The sequence below is a fragment of the Sinohyriopsis cumingii genome, chromosome 6 (genome assembly GCF_028554795.1).
Source record: "Sinohyriopsis cumingii isolate HCF-2022 chromosome 6, ASM2855479v2, whole genome shotgun sequence".
Taxonomy (NCBI): domain Eukaryota; kingdom Metazoa; phylum Mollusca; class Bivalvia; order Unionida; family Unionidae; genus Sinohyriopsis; species Sinohyriopsis cumingii.
This window is the reverse complement of record NC_142966.1, coordinates 64,915,448-64,939,590: the sequence shown is the minus strand read 5'-3', so window position 1 is coordinate 64,939,590 and position 24,143 is coordinate 64,915,448. Positions and strand designations below refer to the sequence as shown.

The 24,143-nt window shown below is 33.8% G+C and overlaps 1 protein-coding gene across 2 annotated transcripts; it reads right to left on the bottom strand.

Annotated features, from left to right (window-relative positions):
* Positions 1–2,484: 2,484 nt before the first annotated feature.
* LOC149797103 (uncharacterized) lies at positions 2,485–24,029 on the bottom strand. 2 transcript variants are annotated; one of them, XM_089960339.1, is made up of 7 exons: positions 23,796–24,029; positions 21,206–21,316; positions 13,177–13,300; positions 12,423–12,527; positions 8,783–8,957; positions 5,398–5,687; positions 2,485–3,012 (listed from the first exon to the last, which is right to left on the bottom strand). In XM_089960339.1, the coding sequence occupies exons 1-5, from the start codon at positions 23,968–23,970 to the stop codon at positions 8,945–8,947; spliced, it is 528 nt and encodes a 175-aa protein (XP_089816465.1). In that variant the 5' UTR covers positions 23,971–24,029; the 3' UTR covers positions 2,485–3,012; positions 5,398–5,687; positions 8,783–8,944. The 2 variants fall into 2 exon arrangements, with proteins under 2 accessions (XP_089816465.1, XP_089816464.1); XM_089960338.1 differs by lacking the exon at positions 2,485–3,012 and adding an exon at positions 3,889–3,970.
* Between the last annotated feature and the right edge of the window lie 114 nt (positions 24,030–24,143).

Below are 24,143 nucleotides of genomic sequence, written 5' to 3'. Positions count from 1 at the left end.
TCCAGTTCGCTCAAAATCCAACACGATTCATTTAATTCTTTTTAAAGCATCTGAAGTTCATTCTATGACATTATTGTAAGGAAACAGATATTAATGTCTCGTTTAGTTGATTTCATAAGTAGGACAACTGTCATGACTGGATGTGTAAAACTTCTACGTTCACGAATTGTTTGTTGAGGAGCTTCTCTAAAGGTTTCGAATTTTTCGCTTTGTCGGAAATTGGGAGTACATTTAGCCAGGTTTTGATCAGAACATATGTTGGGAAATCCTTTATCTTTTGTAAGAGTTTGCTATCGACGCCTTGTATTGTGTTAAAGCTGTTGTTTTAGCCGAAACATTTCTATTTAATGCAATAAGCAAAATTAGTGCTTACCGTGTCAACTCTGTGTCTGTGGTTTTGTAAAATGAGAGATGTTCAAGATCATGGCTCTCAGTGTCATTCTATAATAGAAGGTGAAGTATGTTTTGCCACATTTGATGCTGTAATGTGAGGGGAGAAGCCACTACCATTTCTAACATGCAGATGATATACAGATTGCAGAAAAGATTAGTTGGGTTGATACTAAAGGTCAAAGATCTTTTAGCATCTACATGATATCGTGTCAACTCTCTTGGATGATACCAATTAAGGATGACAAATGTCTTAGAATAGATTTTCTTAATTTTCAAGTCTTAATGTTTGTACATTTGCATACAAACTTTAGCACAAGAGGTACATGGTCAAGAGAAAACAAGTTCGGACAGAGTATTTTAAGAATATGGAACAGTTTTTCAGCGTTATATTCCAAAAGTGCTCAACGGTTTTGATTCAAGTTCTCTATACGATAACAGCAGCATCTTAATCTTGTAAAAATTGAATGACATTTTGTTATATTTGTATTCTGTTATACAGTAGATATCAACCTTGTTGATTCTTAACCAATTACATATATGCTTGCTTTAATTTGATGATAATAATGTGAGCTAATTATGCCACCGTAGATAAATAAAAGATATAATAATAATAATAATAATAATAATAATAATTAATAATAATAATAATATTATTGTTATTAATCTTGTTATTATTATTATTATTATTATTATCATTATTATTATTATTATCATAGGCAGTGGTGGTAATGAATTGTGGATACTTAGAGAGGACTTGAGACGAGTTGAAAAGAGAAAGAGAGGAAAAAGGAAAGAACAGAAAATGAAGCAGTTACGACGCGAGGTCGAAAAAGCTAAGGCGGGACTCAATTAAATGGAGAAGAACGAAACTGGTTCTCATTCTCAGAGCGACAGGTGAAATAGATGATTAAAAACAGAAAACGAAATACATAAAGTAAAATAGAATTTTTATATAAAATATGTAGTGCTTTCATATGTATAGTTAAAAGTAGAGATGGAGGTTCTGTATCACTATATGATGGAAGAGATGTTAATTATGTCGAAATATGTAACTGAAATCGCAAATATCTCAGCTTCTTTTTTAATTTGAATTTCAAGCATGCCTGATTTTAATGATGTTAAAGGACCCTTTTGTAAATCTGAATTTGGAGTAGTTTTGGCCTGAAGACGCAAAGAGATTCTTATTGAAATCTGAATATGAAGTAAGTCGTGCTTAGTGAAGTAAAATATACCATTATTTAAATCTGATCTGGATGTATGGCTGGTCTCGAGACTCTAAACCATCCAGAATGCTCTTCTGTTTGTGAGTACATATGTAGCGAATACAAAGCTGTTGTACTGATTGGTTTAAACGCTAAAACTGAACATTACTTTTGGAAGATTACCTTATTCATTTACTATTCTAAAACAGATGAAATTACTCTATACTAGTGTTGATATTTTTGTGCATTTGATGATCTTTCAATAATAATAATAATATTGGGATTTACATTCCCTCTCAACATAAGGACTTTGAGGCTAGGGTAATGTTATTCGGTTTGTACCTTTTTCAACTATGATTGAATAAAACACTAATGACAATTCTCAACCATTATTGGATGTGGATGGGAGTAGTACAAGTTCCCAGTTGTGTTTAGAACGCTGTTATTTCATCTGATGGAGAGCTTGTAAAGAAAAGATAGGATTCCTGGAACGCAAAGGAATTGTAAAATAAACGAAAATTCTTTTTTCGCTGAAAATGTTACTTTATTTTCTGTTGCTTTCAGGAAATGAAAATGAAAACATTTCTAAAGATTCATTGGACAGCTTGCTCTACAGCCTTCACACATTCACACATTGATGCTGCGACGTGCCGATCTAAGTATACCTTCTATATAATGCGTTATATATATATATATATATATATATATATATATATATATATATATATATATATATATATATATATATATATATATATATATATATATATATATATATATACATATATACATTGCAAGATGCCAGACCCCGTTCCAAGAAGGGTCGGCGTAAGAAAGACACATAGTTGATCATACTATGAGAAAGCATATATGCGAAGTTATTTATTGATATGAAGTGAAATATTGTGCTTTAGAATCAAGTAATGAGATGATTTGTTTAACTAAATCTGCTTCAGGCCTGTTTAAATAGTTGGATATACACGATGTTTTTACGAATGACTATAAGTATACAATTAATTTGTCACAATGGAGTATATTATTCCTAATGAAACTGATGGCATTTACATAAAGAAAGAATAACTCAAGCAATCATTGTAATTACATTTATCATATGCAGTTAGATTTGACAATCAACACTAATAAATATATCAAACTGAACTTAGCGCAAGAAGACACACACCAACCTGTAAAATGTCCATTGAATTTGGATTGCTGAAACCATTAGCTGTCTACAGGTAACCGTTTTATATGAAAAGTCTAATCCTCCAATATTTGTCTAGTGATGATTTTAAAATTCTTTATTTATGTTTACTACTGTGTGTTTTTTTTAAAAAGTACTGAATTTATTTGATATTTCTGCATGTTTGTTGTTCTTCACCCGTTCTGGAAAAGCTTTATGATTCAGTAAACTCCATTCCTGCAAAACAAAATGCCAAAACATGGCTTGAGACAAAGAATAATTAATTTCATTCCTTCAAGTTCCTACATTCGTTATATTCAATGCAAATAATTATAACGTTATTTGAAAGACTTTGAAGGTATCAGAACAATTAATGGGTCACTTAATTCCATTTGACACAAGTACAACAAGGTATCCAAAATATCATTTACTCGAAGACGTAAACAAACAGGTGAGGAGTTTCTGCGACGGAAGCCCCTGTGGGACCCAGATGGCTCAGACAAAAATTTCCATGACATTTTGTTAACCATATGACTGCAAAAATTGTATAATTGTAAACATTAGGAGTTGTCTCTCTCATTTTAAGGTAGATCAAGATTAGATGGTAACAGCATCGTCCCCCTTCCCATTCGCACACTGACAAATTGGAATACTTGATGATCAATCATTTGAGTCAGGATTCTATGTTGACATATCTTCAGATATATTTGAGTACACTATTGATTTTTTGCCAAATGGTTTATCAAGTCTATTTAAATGTTCTTTAGCTCCTTGTAACAAGCTACAATTTGACAGTGTTAGGTCTTATAAATTTGAATGCATGATATTCATACTAGTTACCAAAATTTTAAGTTAATTTATGATGCAAAATATGTGTACAATCTTTAACTTAAACCCAAAGAGACACATGTATTTATTCAGCTCAACCTCAAATAAAAGTTGATTTTTAAATATGCTTACAACATTGTATTTATTTTATTTGAATATATTTGAACACATGACCCTCAATCATCGCAATAAATATCCTGTTCTAACAAATGTTATATTACTGATCGGGGTAAGGAAAATATGGTCAACATCCACTGAATGTATATCTTCATTGACTGATAGATTGAGTAACTGCTTAAGTGATTGATACATTCTTCATAATCTATAAGTTGCACCCTTGTCATCCGAAGCTTGCTTATAAGTTCGTCTACAAATATAAATAAATAACAAAAATAGGTACTTTAACATGATTTTATTACTAGAAGTTCTATTAATATTAACTAACCAAGAAATTAAATTTAGTCCTTAAGTCCTTAAGGAATTAATCTGAAATGTCCGTTATAAAGAAAGACGGTAAACTCAGTCCATTCGGTATATCTATAATTTTACAATGCATCTCTATGCGCAACCTTTTTCCACTTTGATTTGTCAATATAACATAAGCCATATTATTATTTCATGATTGACATAAAGCATAATTTATTTTTATAATGCTCACTCACATATCAATAATCAACAAGTGCCATAGGTACTTTAGATAGTAACAAAAGAAAACTTCATCCTGGTAGAAAGAGAGCACAATCAAATAAAAAAGAAGTGCGTAATGTGGAGTAAATTTTTTGGAAATAACATTCATGAAGCACGTATCTTTTTATATAGGTATCATTTAGTCGTGTACAGATCTAACACATGATGATCACTCTAGTTTAAAAGCACATATCTTTTTATATAGGTATCATTTAGTCGTGTACAGATCTAACACATGATGATCACTCTAGTTTAAAAGCAAAAAAGAGTCCATCTCAACAATCACAAGCTATTAAAGATACATATGGTTAAAGTATGTAACTAAATCAAAACGGCATACACTGATATCATACTTTATTAAACATTATATTTTACTTAGCTACATTTATGTAGTGGAACGTTCGTTGACCAGTTGAACTATTTAGACTGAGATTTAAATTAATTTCTCTGATGCGCCAATATATATATATATATATATATATATATATATATATATATATATATATATATATATATATATCATCCAAAAGTTAAAACCAGCGACGTCAGCTAACAAGCTTATCACTAAAATAAGTACTGAAATATATTAAAATAAAATGGTCATCGAATTACTCTGCAAAAGTGAATATTCATTATTCAGTTTGTGGTTTCTGCTTTGATGAAATATTATAAGCAGCCCAAACTTATGAATGTAAATAAACTGATGAAATATGTCAATATTTGGTTAAAAATGCTGATATAACATTTTTTAGACTTAATACTTTATTTCCCATACTTTTTTGCATAGACTGTTCATAATATAGTCACCAATTTATTCAATAAATATGATATAATTATATAAATGAACAAAATACGATTTTACTTAAAATTATCTGCATATTTTACAATATAAGTTAAGAGTTTCATATCATACATTTCGGAGATGCATTAAGACACATCCGTTATTATCTAGAAAATAGACTAATACTATTGCATTTTACAGAAACGATTATATAATGTGAGACATAACCATAATGTAAAAGAGAGCAATAGTAAATCATTCGTATTCATATTTCGATGATCATTGTATCATATTGTTTGGAAATGGAAATTCAGACAATAATATACCATAAAAAGTCCTCTGTTCAGTGTCACCCCAGCCAATTATATAGCACTCTGCGTTGGAACCTTGATTCAGCAATTCTTGATAGAATATGTTGGAAGACAAGCACACTGGTCGGACATAATCACTCATCACAATAGGTGTCGTGAAGTACAAAAGGGCAATATCATTAAACGTGTGAGTGCGATCGTATGAGTGGTGGACATATTTTCTTGAAACTTGCTTTGCGTAGCCTTGATGTGTACTGTCTAGATCAACTTTACCCAGTTTTACACTGTAGTGGTAGGAGTTGTTACTGAAAGAAATATAACATTATAGTTTCTTATTTATACATGCATTTATTTATCTTAAGATATATTTTGGCATTTTAGAGGTGAATTGTACTCAAGTCTATCCGGACATATATGATAATTCTGTTTTGTTTTCTTTTTTTATTTTGTAATAATATCCGTCATCAGTATAATATGCAATATGACCTTCCTGTTAATGCAATAAAGAATTTTGTGAAAATACACGGTATGTATCAGCAGTGACGCAGTTTTACTATCCTTTGGATTGTTTAAAAAACAATAAATCAGCTTTATTGACAAACATATCTGATAATTTAATTTATTATTATCTTGGCTCCTCATATGTTTCATATTAGTGAGCCATGTAGTATATCACGATAAACCATAGTATGCCTCCTGTCTTCAAAAGTATGTACCTAGCACATTTAGAATCTATGTAACGATTATTTAATCATTTCAGACCTTATATATTTCAAATCAAATCTTGTTCCATCAGCACATCCATTTTTAATTTGGAAAATTAATGACGTCAACAGAGAGTACAATGTAAAAAAATGCTATTTTCAGTGCACGAATTGGCCTAATGTACATTGTACGGTGTGAGGTTGTAACACCGATTCGTGCGCAGGTAAAATATACTTTCGGTGATCATTAGAGTACATAACGAGTTTCAAACTGATATAACCACTAACATTTAAATACATAATACGAAACCACAGTGGCACCATTCATTGAATCATACAAATGTAAAATAGTTGGAATAAAGACTTTACCATCTCTTTTAATTACATGTTTCATATTCCAAAACAGAGTAGTAAGAACAAAATTGGCTTTATAATATTTTTGTAAAGTTTGTAATTAAGTATACTTTAAAATGTCAATGCATTGATTACATTTAAAAGAGAGACAGTAATGAAGACATTGTTATTATTATTATTATTATTATTATTATTATTAATTACATAAGACATAAAGAACATATGCATGCAGAAATCAAAGTAATAATTACATTTGTCAGGTGATCATTCTCTTACAAGTTAAGTGATTTTCAAATATTCTTTAATCACTGTTTCAAATAAAAAGTAATTTTAGAAATATACTTGTTGTGTGTATGAGATCCAGAAACATTTAATTAGGAATTATTTGTAATGTAATTGGAAAACCAAAATGTTTTAAAAATAACTATTACTACTACTGACAATATTAGGAAGAAGAAGAAACATATCTACATCAGTTACTCGTTTAAAATGTTGATCAAATTGCTGGTATACTAAATGCCTCTAAAGTGAATTATTTATATTTCAAAAGTAAAGACATTTCTGTTCATACTACATTTTTGTGGAATGTCTAGCACAAAAAAAATACAAATCTATATTCAAATTATATGACATTTGTATGATTAAGAGAATAACATATTTAATTTTTGGAGATTTTGTTAATGTTGTTTTGTGCCACTTTATTCTCGCTATTGTCATTAAAGTGGATGATATCTTGCATGGTGTATACAGTATGGATTAGCTTCACAATTGTGCACCTTAGAATAAAACTATAAGCCATAATTCCATAATATTATTTATATTTTCATTTGTCTTCAGCATTGATGTGAGAAAATGAAATATGTGGTCTGAATATTACTTTAAATTTAACCAAAGTACTAAAATTACAAATATTCCTTAATTATGACTTTTGAAAATAATATAAATTCATTTTTGAATATGTTGCATATAATTAAATAAAATATAAAATCCACACTTACATTATATTTTTGTGATGTAGAGGATTTTGTCATTGTAGATTCGTACCTTTTGTTTTAATTTACAAGTTACAACGGTTGGTATCTTGCAAGTTGCGAATAATATGGCTGTATCAAGTTTAATTTTACGTGTGAGCGCATCTACTTTACACCTATGCACCTTACGATGTACATTAGACTGCTCCATGAATTAAAATAACATTTCTTTCAAATTGCACTGTTTTTCCAACAAGAAAGACGTCTGAACTGACGGGAACAAGGTTAGTTTTGAAATATGTAATTTTGAAGGGATTACAAAAAACCTCATATAGATTGATTTTATGCCAGGCAACAGTTATCGAAGACAGGAGATTGGGTACAATTGATAATGGACAGGAGGCAGACCATAGAAAATTAAATTTTACATGTAAATCGTAAACGAGATAGAAAATCTGATATTCGAAGGTAATATTCATTGAACACCTATTTCCATTTTCTATTCATTCATAGTTAATAAGTTTTTGTTATAATGAATATAAGTATCTTTGGTTTTCGTTTACTTCTTAAAAATGCAATTTCTTAACATCGTTTGTTCAGCCAGACTAATACAAATAAATTGTTATTTTTCTTCAAAGTGTTTGTGTTTAGGCCTACAACGATTATGGCGATCAGTTCCCATGAACATTATCTTGATTCACTCAGCTCTAAATTCTCTCTTCGGGACTACTTCTATTCAAGCATTCGTCAAATGTAACCAGATATATGACAATTATAGTCAGTTTTACGTCAATAGCCAGTCTGATGTCAATCATAGCCAGTCATACAACAGAATGTTTCAATCTGAGCTCTTGTTTCAGCATCTGAATGTTAAATAAGGTATGGATCTCATATTATTTTAATGAAGAAATATGAAGTATCACATGACTCATTTATGGTACCTTTTACATTTAAATATATGATTATATTCAAATATAACATTGCAAGCTATTTCCCTAATACGTTGAAATATAAGTGCCAACAATAACTAGCTATGCCTTTATTCAAGAACTATTGCATTATTTTATATAAACTTTTCAGCGTTTGATGCTTTACAGCAGTATCTCCTTAAGTACATGTGAATGTGTTACCATTAAAGGTGGTCAGCCGTTGCACAATGCTAGGGGTGTTACATTACGTGGGAACTCCCAGTGTATGAAAAATCGGCTCTTTAATGAACACAGCACATAACCATCTATTATAAGAGGAACTTCGAATTAGAATTAATATATCTGATCAAGCATTAAATGTCATTATGCATCTTATAATAATGCCACCGCGTCCATTTTGAACAAAATTCACAATTAAACATGGACATGTCTTTTAACTTACACAACACAGTGCGCAGCAGTAAAAACCCAGTTTGGATTAATAATGGATCCGCCACAGGAAAATGCGCCACTTTTATACAAAGCGATTTGCCATGGAAACTGACCTAGTGTAGCCTCCCGGCCAAAAAGTATCCTTGGCGAAAAGGTATGGCTTGTCAAAGAACTAGTACCACATTCTACGGAAATACAATTCACAATTAAACATGTAAATAAATTATTTTAGAAAAAGAAGTAGAAGAAGAAGAGGCCCACGGTTTGAAACAAAAGTCAATTAAAATTTATACATTATTCATAGATAATGTACAGCGCATTCAGCCACTAAATACTGAGTATGGATTTGTTTTGATTTGATGTGGCTAAAGGGATGATATATATTATATTCAAAAGCTACACAGTCAAAATTAGGTACTACAAACAGTAAATATTACCACTTGCCCCAATGATACTAATGAAAATCTGTATTATTATTATTATTATTATTATTATTATTATCGTCGCAATAATAGAATGCTAGTTTACGACGGGACTATGATACTACGATTTAATAGAAGTTTAACAAATATGATGATATTAACATTACTACAAAGAGAGAACACAGCATCTTAACTTATGCTGTAATGAACAAACTAAAATAAATTTTATTCATTTAGCAACGACAAAATGTGGATTTATCAAACCGTTTGTGTGTTAAGGATTACAAATGTTCTGAATAATCAGAAAAGCCGGTGTCAATATAAAACATTCACCGGTGATACAAATACTGGGACTGTAAGGAGCACTGTCTGGTTCCACTTGATCATTCACTTGTGGGAACAAATAGCTGAGATACATGCATAAATAAAATCAAGAAATTCGTTACTGATGGGCCCTGACATCGGGCATAGCTGTTTTGTGCCTTTTCCTTTAATGATGTCCGTATAGTGTGTAATGCACGAAGTCCCGATATGAATTAAGTGAAATGCCTGTAGAGTTTCAATACCACTGACATTAGCCCTCATAGTAGCGTTAATAAACACTCCCTTTGTAGAAATATTCCTCATATACAATGTACTCATGAATCGATATTAATTCTTTTTAGCAATGTCGTCCCCATTCCTTATATTCGGTAGTCTTACAATGAAATATTCAAGTTCTCTCTAAACCAAATACTGAACTCTGAAACTTTTAATATGCCGCTTTGATAAATTTCACAATTCCAGTACATTAAATTCTCAATTATCATTCTGCAAACATGGTACTCACTCACCAATACGATCACATTTTAATTCAACAGGGTGGCACGATTCTCGGAAATGAAACCATTATTAAATTAAAGATTTGATTATAAAGTGTATAATTATTGAATTGAGTATTCTACATGATACTTGTTTCCTAGTCACAGTGCTATTTCTAAAGTTATTTAATGAATTTTATCCTGATGAGCGTTTAATAATTTGGCGAGGGAGAAAAGTTATTCTTTAGCCATTCTCACAAAATCCTTCTCACGTCCGTTAAGTCCTCTTAGAATTCTCTTTAGTAAGGTTCAACTTTTGTTAAATACGAAAATAGTAATTTTGCATGCATATTTCTGACAGCTTCACTTAGGTGCTTCTCTTAAATTGATCTTTTTTTTTACTGATTTATGAATATGTAAAGCGGAAGACAGACCATAATCCTTCTGTAGATCAATTAGGTTCATATGAAAACAAACAAGAGTCAGGCATTTATTAATAGCTTATGATTTAATTCAAAGACATAAATATGTTGGGTTAAAATTAAATAAATTCGTCAACATAGTATAATTCAGAAAGAATTAAAAAAATGAACGAATCTACTGAATAAACAAAATGTTAAAATATATACTTAAACGAATCATTTATCAGAATCTTTGGCTTCGAAATACAACGACAGTGTTCAGATCGCTCAGCATAAAATTAAAACTCGGATGGACATGTGGTCGAGGGTAGGATATATAGTTTGGGGAAAAGTTTGCTTTGCAAGCAAATTCACCTAAGAGAAGTTCTTCTTTAGTGTCAATTTTAAGGCGCGGGTATCACTTACGAGAATTTCTTAATCCCTGCCTAATAAACGTATATGTGATGATTATATTATGACATACCCAAATAAAAATAAATACAAGAACGAGGAAAGATAATTTGCATCATTTGTACCCGATTTGTATGATTATGTTTGCGCGGTTTTTTTTTTGTTATAAATGATGGTATTGTGGATTTCAACCAAAGTTAATGTTAAGAACCATAACTGTATTGTAACTGAATCAGATCTAATCCTGAAGAAGAGAAATATCTTAAATGTGGTTACTACATTCAAATTAGGGTTATGTATGGATGCAGTTGCATGCAATTTTCATATAAAGGTTTCTAATTGCAAAAATGATCGATATAAATGTGACAAAGAACTAATTTTGCAATAAATCTTTTGAATGAAGGATTTAATTTAGCAAGAACAATTAGTGTGAGACCTATTGGGTTCTGCTGCTACATATATCCTATTTGTGGCAAATACTATACCCTTGTTCCGCCTCGACTGCTATCAAGAGCATAATAAGAATAAATTAAGGCAGAATGAGAACCAGCTGAACTGTGTAGACTTAAACACGCGGACATGCCTAGCTATTCCAAATGTGAACAACTTTAACAAAACGTGAACGTCCCCATATATGATAATGTCCAAACATGTTAATAGTTAAAACAATTATATTACGTTGGATCTATAGTTTTATATTAGCGGGTTTTATATCAATTTGCTAAGATATGTTTTATTACTACTCGGTTACTCTGAAAAATGATAAATTATTGGTGTTTTTTTATAGCTGCAACTATTTTATTAGAAACCTAATGTTAGATGTTGTAATAACTTAGCACAGTCATCAAATCAATTTTATTGTCATATGGCGCATTAGTCTGCCATGAAATAATTTTTCACAGCATATGAAATACATCGAGCTAATTACAGGGGAAGAAATGCATATACCTGTTCAGGATATACAAACGTTTAAAACTCAATAATAAATTCAATCTGGAAGAATATTTCAGTAAATATGAAATGTTGCAAATTATAGAGTCACTCTTTCTAAACGGTAAAGTGCATTATACGTTAGTGTTAAAGACAATAAATTTAAACTACTCGCTCATACAGTCTTCACGTATGAGGCTAGGTCTGGTGATTAAAACAATCTGTCACATGATTAGATAAATTTTAATACAATTCTTCAGTGCTGCTTCTAGGGAGAAAATGACACAGTTCGGTTAGTCTTCAATTTCTACCCAAACAAACATATGTTTGACTTTATGAATGCAGGACATTACTAAGTATGCCTGTTTTATATAGTCTGCGGCTGTTGTCTACCATTGTAGTTAATCACAAACATTAATAAAATTACTATAGCCATGTTTATGTCCTTATCGTCCATATTGTATTCAAGCATATGATAATTTCTTTGCTCAATCAAATACCGAATTTTATCTAGCGCTGAATCTATCTGAAAAACAACTTATTTCTTGTAAGGATATTCGATACGATAAGTAAACTTAAAAAGAAAGTCATACTTTTTCTTTATTCTTTTCTCCATTTCCCCTATGTTCTGTTCACTTCTTATCTGCTAATTTTACCTTCCTGGATCTTCCCGCACAATAACTTACATTAATAAGCTATACCCAGGTATGAGTGTGTTAGATACTGATGAATCTGGGATAAAACTCAGCCCTACAATGGTTCTTTCGGCCGGCAGAAACGATGTTACAGTTCTGCAAGAAGAGCAAGTATATGACAACACAATATAACCATCTAAATATACACACTTCCTAATGCGCTAAAGCTAGTAATAACTCTTTTAAGTGAAAACAGCCCATAGCATGGTAAAAAAGAGATGAGCATAATCCAGGTGTTAATGAAATGCACTTAGTTTTCTTTAAATTTGCCATATACTTGAACCATGCACATTATTATCCGCTCACGTCGTTATGAATTTCGGGTTGTTTGAAGCGGGATTTTCTTAGAGATAAAATCTCGTAATCTTCCATGAACTTTTAAAAGACGAAAGAGTAGAAGTTTTATAATTTGTTGAAAAGTCCATAAGAAAATGATTGAACTGTATATAATTGCAGTTAACATGTATATATTGTGTTTAAATCCATTTATAGATGTATTAATAATCAAGTATGCCAATTCTAATTATAACATTTCAAATCTGTGTCTAGCAAACGAACGGAAAATTAATACAAAGGCCCAACAATTATTCAAAAAAAAAGCGAACAAATAACACACAAAATACATGGAGCAATAACTCTTGGTCTGTTTTATCTCACATTATTGATGACTTTCCTATAGCACATTCTTTGACACAGATATTTTAGCGACACAATCCTTCTTGAACATTCATTTCTTAACACATACCCTTGTCCGGAATTGTGGCAAAGCCATTTCGCTAATGAAGCACTCAGAGTTGTCGAACAAACCGGGAAATATTTGGATGTTGAGTGATAAACGTTGACAATTCCAGTAATATCGTCCACTATCACTGAATAAAAATAAAGAATTCATTTATTTGGGCTACATGTAGAGCTGACAGTACGTTAGCAATAATATTTTAAAGTATTTATCTGGAAGATGTCTTGAACAATCTCTGTATTTTATTTTGTATCCCTGCAATAGTCTAGACATCGAATCGGAGTAGAGAAAAGAATTGGGCATTTGGTGGAGCATTCTTACTATATTTGCATTAGAGTTCACGTTGTGAATAAATATTCCGAAATGATTTATCGCACCACTTTAGCATGAATTTTTATCGTATTACGTCTTTTACTAGTATTACTTAATTAACGCCGTACAGAAAATTAACTCGTTCTTAGAGCTATATATCATAATAGGAAAAAGAACATAGGTTGCACAATACAATAAGGGGTATGTATGTCCTTATAAAACAGAATTTGTAAATAGTCGAGCCTTTATTAATCATGAGAGACATTTTCATGTAGATATGAGTTCAGCAAATTCAATCTTGAAATAATTTTCATGTTCATTTCACATTTTTTATACTGTAAATTCAAAACCATGCTTATATTTAGCGACAAAAATAAGATTTGAGGAGGTTTTATATTGTATATTGTATTACAATTTTATTGACACAATACAAAAACACCATTTTTATGGTTTTCAATTTCCAGACATATCTAAAGAATTTCACAAGTTTCATGCAAGAAGCAAATGCATATTTACCAATACAGCATCACTGTTTAATTTTATAACAGGTTCAAATAGCAGATGCTGTAATAAAAGTATCCAAACCAAGATATAACCCAATAAAATGGAACATATTTTAAAATAATTTCCAAAGGAGATAGAAAAAGGCCACCCAAGAAATTAATACCATTTGTCTTGAACTTCAGTCTCATATGGTATAACGGTACCAATTGCGCAAGTCCAGGTGGGCGGAGCTTAAGGTGTATGGAACATTGTATTCAGAGTTAAAGAACAACACTAGCTGTGATTGGTGCATTATGTAAGAGCTGTACTTTCTGTTTGGCTTAAAAAAATGTTGAGCCTCTTGGTAACATGTGAGTTTGTGTTAATTTCTATCTAGATCATATTTTGTATTTTTTATGATTTTTTTAAAATATGGTACACATGGCTGAAAATGTGCTTGCTGTGACTAGATAACTCTTACCTCTGTCTAGTTCCAGTAGAGTTATCTCTCTTAAATGCAATGGAGTACCTGGTTATGTCATTGCCAAATTGACAATCTAGCATTGTTCTATATGGCAGTGTGTGACATGCATGCCCAAGTAGGACAGAAAGTATATTTATTTCACAGAACATTAGCATTGAGGTATATGGAAAAACAATTGGTACCGTGATACCATATAAGAGAGAATAAATAACTACGCTGGCACCTCTGCCTGAAGTAATGAACAGTTATACAACTTGACTGCCACACTGTAGACATTGTAGCGATATAACAGGAAAAATTGTATAAGCTACTTTTAAAATGCAAATCACGCACACATATTCAACGTCAGTGACCTTTTAAACAGTGTAAAGAAGACCAACTTTACAGAGCAAGATGTAATCAGTTTGGGAAATTGAACTTCGATTAAACACAGAAAATATAGCATTGCTCTAGAATGTGAAAAAGAGTAGCTTAATAATAAATTCACCTACTAATTACTAAAATTTTTCGAAGCAGAGATGAAAGCACGCACCAGCATATTTGCAAATACCTGTCAGAATATAGCTCTCCCGTGCTTTGAAAAGCAGTGTCAGTAGCAGAGCGAATTCCCTACTGTGATGTTGAAGTACATCATGGAAATTGACCCGACGATTCGTAATTATAGGGATGAGATATGTTCAGCTTGCTTCTAGGGGATATAAATTCAGTTGCCCATGAGTCTAGCCCTGTAGCATGATACGGCTCAAGACGCTATCAACCCCGCAAAATCATGCGGCCAAGTTGCGCGAGCGCGAGCACTGGAGGTGTTTCAGATTGCAGGGCTCTAATTACAGATGATCTGCTGGCGATGAACAAATCCAACCATCCTAATGACTGCAGAGACTTATGAAAAGCCATACATGCAATTTCACATAAAACCAGAGTGCCTTTGACACCGACCCACTGACCCAGTAATCACCTCTAAATAGCATACCACAGCGCCTTCCGTTGAAGTGTCTAAAGCTAATCTCTCGATCTGTAACTTTAGATAAAATTTGCGCATTGCAACCTCCACAATGAAGATCTTTCTCGACTGGGGTGAGTAGAAAGTCCGTCAGGTTTTCTGCTGATGCTTTCAAGGCAGACTCAATTAACTGCTAGCAATAATGCGTACGAGTGACAAAGGAAATACATACAGTACAATGAAAAGGTGAAAACAGCTTACATATTCATGGACCAAAATTTGTGAAGGCGTTAGAGAGCGAAATGTGTCTTCAGTCAGACAAAGTTTAATGTAAGTTTATGCGGAAAGTACTGCCTGTGTCCTGGAGCAATGGGACCATCATGGGGAGACGGGAAGAACATTTCAGGACCGGGTCCAAAAGCTTCTCTTCAAACACCACAGCTGAAGTTTTCAAGATTGCCATGTCACCTGATGTAATGACCCAAGGAGCCCCGGAAACAGAACGACATGCTCGAAGTTCCAAAGGCAATCTCATCTTGCCTATGATCTTGAACCTAAAAGGTAACGTCTAACGGTTCGGGTGTTCTATTTACCATGGACCATGTTGTTCAGTCGGCTTACTTCATCGATGCCATGGAACGTACACCTTGCTTGCGGTTATTGGAGAAGTTCCTTGTTGATCCAGTCCAGGTGACACATTTAGTAGTTTTTCTGGCTTACCATGGCACATGCGTTCTCATCAATGCTTTTTCTTCGTAGGACAGCGAATATTTAGTTTTGACAGGAGAAAGAAATTGTATTAACTATCACGCCGCCGACCATCATTGCCACCGTTGACATTTCAGATAGGTGTCAGTACTTCAGTATATTCTCTGGGAGGATGACTCGTTTAATTAATATACTTATGCCGAGAACAGGCATACCCACATCGTAGGGAGATATTCCAAGCTTTGGTTTTCCTCTTTAAAAGCTTCGTGATAAGCATGGACAGCCAATAGTCAGACCACTAACACAACGAACTTGGTAGATCATATTAAAGATTTCTTGCCGTCTGCAGAGAACAGGCATACTCACACCGTATGGCTGGCTATTATCGCATGTCACAGGGTCTTCTCACCAGCGAAGCCACTAGAAGTAATGTAGCTGGCTGTGAAGTCTCTAGCCGGTATCGCGATTGTACATACTTTTCTCATACTCATAGATGGGTAGAGATTGCCAATATGAGGAAACATACCGGCTAAGGAGGTCGAGCATGAAGACTGGTTCTCTTAAGAGAAGATGTAACCTGAAAAACCAAATCACCATTAGACCCAGGGTGACACCGCCCAAATTACCTTTCATGCATCGTCTTTGTAGTTATTACTGTGATATTAATTTTCAAAAGTCTTCATCAGATCCTTTTCTACCGTCTGCGTCGAAGGTGGAACAGGACAGCGTTGATGTCACCTTTAAGCCGAACCCTATGTTGTTTCGTTGCGACAACTATTTCCTATTAGCAGAACTTGATAGTGGAAATCTACGTTGTTCTGATTCATGGAAACGTCGATTCCGAGCATAACATCTACCTTAGAGAAGAAAACTTCATCCTTCCAGTTTGATCCTTTAGTTATCTGCGTTTGCTAGACACTCATTTTGTTTATCAAACGTGGTGCGTGTCTCGAGGCTGCTGCACCTAAGCTACGATTACACGCCAAAGACAGACCACACGTACGTCTTCAAAGAATTATATAAACACTCAACGCCGATCCCTGTAAAGCCCTGTGTTATGGATAAATGTCACTTAGGCGTTGTCGGCATTATATCATCGCGTTGGACGTTTATCCGTAGGGAATACTTTATCGATGCCAGTCAATGTGTTGCTAAATCTGCGACTCTCTGTAGACGTTCGTTTTGTGATGTTGTGGGCATTGTTGATAATACGCGTGCAACAGAAAGATGGTCCACGCAAGAATGGTCCCCTGCCGAAATACGGCTGCCCGTTGCCGGTGACCAAACAAAGAAAGATATTTGGTTGTGTCAGAACCACCTGCAATTATCGGTACAGTTTTCGATGAGAATATATGCCGCCTTGATCTGTGGACACCTGTATTTGGTAAACACGTCAGAGACGTTGACAAATGTTTAATCTGGATATATGCAACAGTGAGGTTCCTTCGAGCTATCTCCGTCTTGTACACACTCCGATAGGGGATTTGACATCTCCCTTTATATATATATATATATATATATATATATATATATATATATATATATATATATATATATATATATATATATATATATATATATATATAGGCTTCCAGTGTCTTCCTACACAAGTGCATGCAGTATATTCGTTGGCGCTGACACCATGCTTATTGCAGGTAGTATAAGACTGGTATCCTCTAATGAGGGCCTATCGGTTACCATTTTTGATTATCCATTTATGGCGTGGCATGAGGAGGCCGCCTTAGCTTGTAGTCTGACCAGGATTGCAGATATGTTTGCTAGCTGACATATCTGTGTTAAACAAATTCTAAACGACCACGAGGAGATCCGCGTGCAAGCAGAAGCAAACCAAATAGTAGACCACAGTTCAACGGCTTTAAAAGACTGAACAATGTCCCTTCAAGCATTTCGGCAAATCGTGGATTAGGTAGAAAAATACCAACATATGAAAGATGAAATTCGCTTAGTGGTTCGCAAAAGCAGCGTAACCGCGACAGTCAGCGAAGATGAAACAACTCTCCATTCAGACCGATGGAGAGGACGTCATCATAAAACTGACTAAAGGCTTAAGGCTTGAATAGAGAACCAGATCTTCTTGTGTAAGATGTCTTAGCTCTACACCTTATGAATGTTTATATCAACTGCTCTGTTAGGACTCAGTCTAGTGTCTGTATTAATTGTGAGGTGTTTTTAAACTGCTAACTTATCCAAATAGTAACCAACCTTCTATTTAAAGCATTTAAAGTCAGTGTAAACTAAATGTACATTATCACTCTCCTGATCTGCAACAATGATTTGTGAATGTTTCTGAGTTCGGCAAACATGACAGTTCGTCTGAATGTACGATACAAAAATATGTTGGGTATTAATTCTTTTTTTATCTTTAGAAAATGACCAGATAAGCAGCGGTAGCGTAAAAGAACTACTTAAGTAAGATAGATACATTCTTCTTAATAAAAACTATATCACTAAAAACAAATAGCTTAATTATTTTGTATTATCATTCAACATCCTTATTTGCTTTAGGAACTATCTCTTTTGCTTTTAACAATAAATGGCCCAAGTCATAGCTACAACGCAGATTAAATAGGAAGCGTGGGATGTATCTTCACCATATAGATTATTTTCAGACGAGAGTGATGGCAGTACCTGGGGCTGTCCTCATTCTGTTTAGTTTTTCCGCTAGACACCTTACACCTGAGTGAGATTTTTTGGTGGGTGGTTGGCGAGGCCGTCTTTTCTTGTGGGATGCTTTATGTAGAGAGGAATTTGTATGAAACCTTTCCCTGTAGATCACAAACCTACGACAACTGTTCAACGCCACTCATGACTTCAGTAACAAATTTAGATTTAAAGCTTATATTCCTTCGAAATCTGAATAGCAAATACCACAAGTAACCTCTGATAAAACCACACGCTTGGTCCAAAGAAAGAGTGATCGGAACCATCCAAAAGGTGGAATATTTTGTTTTGGTGAGAAAAAGAGTGATATTTTTATAAAACCTAAGTTAAAGACATAGGTACTGTAATTTAAATAAATCCATGCTTATGCATGTACGTATGTATGTATTTGTGGCTGGATGGATGTACGCAGTTAGGTAGATTGGTAGGGAGGCTGGCAGGTAGGTTTCAACGACCAGTCAGCACAATACTGTCTACTCTTTGTCGATTACAAGTTCTAAATATGGAAATATAAATAAATGTAAAAACGCTGTAGAAGTATCACCTTACAAAATAAACATAAATATTAAGTACAGCACAGTGAAACAGTCAATACAGAATTGGACCATGGCCTAGCCACACAACAAGTGCCATAACATACATCAAGGATGTGTTTAACGAGGGATATCTAAATCAAACACAAAGAAATAACAGACCGCGAGAATTCCTGTGCATGCAGATTGTAAATGCCACCCTAAATCCCTAAACCTGGGTATCCAGGGTGACTTTCTGGTAATGGTCAATCTCCGAAGAAAACTTATCTGACGGTATTCTCACACCAGTCTCTTCATATCTCCAAGACACCAGTATTTTCTTGGTTACAAATTAAAACTTTGAACCATTATTACTCAATACTCTGCTCGTCTCACTGGGTGTAATTCCACTGATAATCAATGTATAGCATGATGAGGAACACAACAGGCGAGGAAGCATTTCAAACAAACCAGAGAAGAAACCACGAACTTTGACATCATGTAAGACCATATGAACTAGCAATAAATCTTAATCTCTCCAAATTGGATGGAGAGGGCTACCTACACATTAATAAACTGACATCGGTACAACTATTAATCATTCAATGCAGATATGTTCATTTGAAAGCTTGATTACGGGGACCTCAGTGCTGTAGAAACCACTCAAGTGGCTATGCCAGACTGACGACATTGAAATGAAATGGCACTACAAAATAGATGAATAAATGTGTTCAATCATTCAATCAAGACCCCAGCAGAAACGTCATTCAAGTCAGGCGTTTTGGGACCAAAACTATATCATTGAAAACTATTTCAATACAGACATACACTCTGAACAAACAGACAAACAGCAGTGATTTCTGCAACTCAGCTTCCATGCAGAACATTGCATTTAAAACATTCACTTTATTCAGGCACTACGTATCTGAAGGACCTGCAATGATGGAGAGACATTCGGACAACTATCTAAATTGGTGTCTCCGTATATAATGAGGTGGAAGCATTAGGGAAACAATTGTGGATGATGCCAGAGGAAAGGCGAGAATGGAGAACTGGGATGTGTTTTGACATTACGAAGGGGAATATTATGAAAATATATCATTCATCGTAACTTTCCATTCATATTGCCAGTTAGTATGCAACATCATTCCACATGACCAGCTTACCATTAAGTCTTACGGTACCAAGTATAAACCAGTCGTAGTATAGCACGAATTTATATATAATTGTCTTTGCTTCTTAGTTTTAATTAATTTAGTTCTTTTAATTTCATTTTATGATATGGTAAATGTATATCGGTCTTGACCTGGTCCAAAATCAAGTTCGTTTTCTACTTCATCCGAATAATTGATTTTGGTTTCGTAAACAACATATTTTTTCAATCTGAGTTATATAATGTATACATGCCACAGCGGTATTCGTTCGATGCATCTTTGCACTGTGGAACTCCATCACATTTCTGCGATATAGTAATACACTCGTGGTTGGTACATGGAAATTCTGAGCTGGTGCAGTGGTCTTGCATTGTATAAGGAATGTAAGACTAACGTTTAGTCCAAAATGTGCATTAATACATTAAGGAAGAACTAAACGTTTGTACTTTTGGTGCTATTCGGAACATCAAATACACATACTCAAATCAGTAAATATTCGCATATAAAAGACTTGAATTGTTTTGATAAGTGTGACAGTTAAGTAAAAGTTAAGCAAATTACACGATATTCGGATTGTCAAGCATCTTTGAAAAAGTTTATTGATATGTATTCTTTGGAAATATTTCTGATATTCTAATTATTAAAATTGAAATTTGTTAGTTTGTTACTTAATGTCCTCTGGAAGTAAATCAATGTTTCATGAAGATCCTAAATGAACGACAAAAGCAGGTGTAGATTATTATCTGCAAAAAATTACCGCAATTCTTCTCGTCATCAGCAAATGGACAATCTGTAATTCCATCACAATTATACTGCACAGGGATGCATTTGCGTGAGTTGGAACAAAGGCGTTCTCCAGAGAAACAGTCTGCAATACAGATAATATAGAACTTACAATATATTTAAAAATAAATATTACTAATTAATGTAAAGCAAACACTGCCTTTCACATTTATGTTAAACTATTAACATAAATAGTTCAAGTAGACATCTTATGGCATTAGTATTCACCGTAGAAATTATCTCTTCAGAGAAAATATAACTTCCAGGCCAACAGCAAAATTTAGGAGGATAAATTGTGGTCCACTATATTTTTAGAGGTATATTTTCAGTTTCATGAAACATGAGGAAACTCATTTAGAATAGACATCCTTGTAAATATTCTTCTTTGCAAGCTTTACATTGCTAATCTTCACTTCAGATATACCTTCTCTGAGTAAAGTTATATAAGCAAACGATTTCTCCCATCTGTCTGATAGCTCAGTCGTCAGACAACAGATCAACAAACAAAAGGGTATATTTTGGAAGAACTTTTAAAAAGTCTGTCATGTCATATGACGGAAAAAAATACTGCCAAATTCACGACAATTCAAACTAAATAGATAATGTATGGCAATATGTTTTAGAAGCATAAACGTATATTCGTGATGAAGAGTGCACTAAATTCATGTGAACTTGATCCAATTCCAACATCACTGCTGCATGAGTGCATAGATCCAGTATTGCCTTCACTAACTGATGTTATTAATACCTCTCTCTCATCAGGACAATTCCCATCATTTTTCAAAACTGCCATTGTAAAGCCTCTGCTGAAGAAACCAACACTAGACCATAACGATTTAAAGAACTACCCCCAGTTTCTAATCTCCCATTCATATCAAAAATCTTAGAAAAGGTTGTTCTATCCCAGTTGTATCTCATCTAAATTCAAAAAGTCTTTATAGCAATGTACAATCTGCATATCGCCCTTGTCACAGTACTGAAACTACTCTTCTAAAAGTAGTTAATGACATTCTCTTTGCGTTGGATAGCGGAAAGATTACAGTCCTCGCCCTCCTTGATTTGTCTGCAGCATTTGACACAATAGACCATGATATATTACTTCACCGTCTCCAGCATGTATTTGGCATTCACGATACAGCCTTACTGTGATTCAAGTCCTACTTGGTCAACAGGACACACATTGTATCTGCAAATGGAATACACTAAAGCCCAGTTGATCTATGTTGTGGTATTCCACAGGGGTCTGTTCTTGGACCTGTTCTCTTCATTCTGTACACTCAGTCTCTCTCAAGTGTCATAGATCATCATCCAGTGTCTCACCAATTGTACGCTGATGACACCCAAATCTAGCCACCCAACTGAAGTTGATGCTACCATCGAAGGTGTAGAGAGGTGCATTTCTGATGTCAAATCATGGATGTCATGTAACAAGCTGCAGATGAATGATGATAAAACTGAGGCCATTCTGATCACAACAAAAATACTTTCTCATTCACAGCCTTTACCTCAAACAATAAATATCAGCAACACCAACATTAAATTCACACAATCAGTACGAAACCTAGGTGTTACTCTGGACAGTACTCTCACATTTGCACTAACATGTCATGAACATATGCAAGGCTGCATATCATGAGCTGAGACGCATCAGCTCAATTCGCGAATATCTTTCAGTTGATGTCACTAAAACACTTGTGTGTTCATTAGTACTTTCAAGACTGGACTATTGTTAACTCAATTCTGTCTGGTTCGTCTCAATATCTACTCCAGAAACTTCAAAAAGTTCAAAACACAGCTGCTCGGATCATGTTTAGAGTACCACGATCAGAGCACACCTCCCCGCTGCTCTGTACCCTACACTGGCTATCCATTCGATCCAGAATCAAACACAACATTTGTTCTTTGTGCAACGTTTCACTGTCGGACTCTAGTTCAACGTACCTATCCTACCTCACCCATGTGTACACACCAGCAAGATACTTACGCTCCTCTTCTGACAATCGTATACTCATTATTCCCACTATGAAAACAAAGTCATATGGACAGAGTTCTTTTGCATACCAGGCCCCAGCAACGTGAAATGAATTGCCCACTGAACTTAGACACAAAGACACAGTGATCACATTCAAGAGGGCTCTCAAAACTCACTTATTTCGACTGCAAGAACAAACTTAAAGACCTAATAATGTTTCCTATTTTAAATATTCTCAGCATGTTTTTTATTATAATGTTTTTCTAATTTCATGGTGTTTGTTTTTGTAATAATATTATTATATGTTTTGTATCTTATAGGTGTTGTCTAATGTTGTAATGCGCTTAGAGCTTCTAACGATTAGGCGCTATACAAAGTCCTCATTATTATTATTATTATTATTATTATTATTATTATTATTATTGCTACTAAAGCAGTAAGATTCACACAAATTGACAGCGATTTTCATACACGAGATAAAGACTTTTATACTCTGGGATAACATAAGATTAAGAGATAACTTTTGTTGAGAAGAGAGAGACTTTTATATGAAGAAGCTTTGACTAACATAAACGGATCGCAAGATACATACATGTTTTGCTGCATTTAATGGATTGATAGTTATCACAGAAGGAAGTTGCCACTGAGCATCGGGAGAGGTCTGTATCCCACACCTGACATGTAATACGCACTTTCTGATTCACCGGCTTGTGCCAGGAATTAGCCCGGCCTGTCTGGTACCATCCACCACTTAATCGAAAAATCATAAGAATTAAAATAATCAAACCTTAACCTTAGGGAAGCATGAAACTATAACATATTACTGTTCCGCCTCTCGGTTAATATTACTCATATAAGAATATTTTCGGCACGATGCCACTGCTTGAAAGTAGTTTACAGTCTAAATAAATGTGAAAAAAGTCAATACAATTTAAAATAA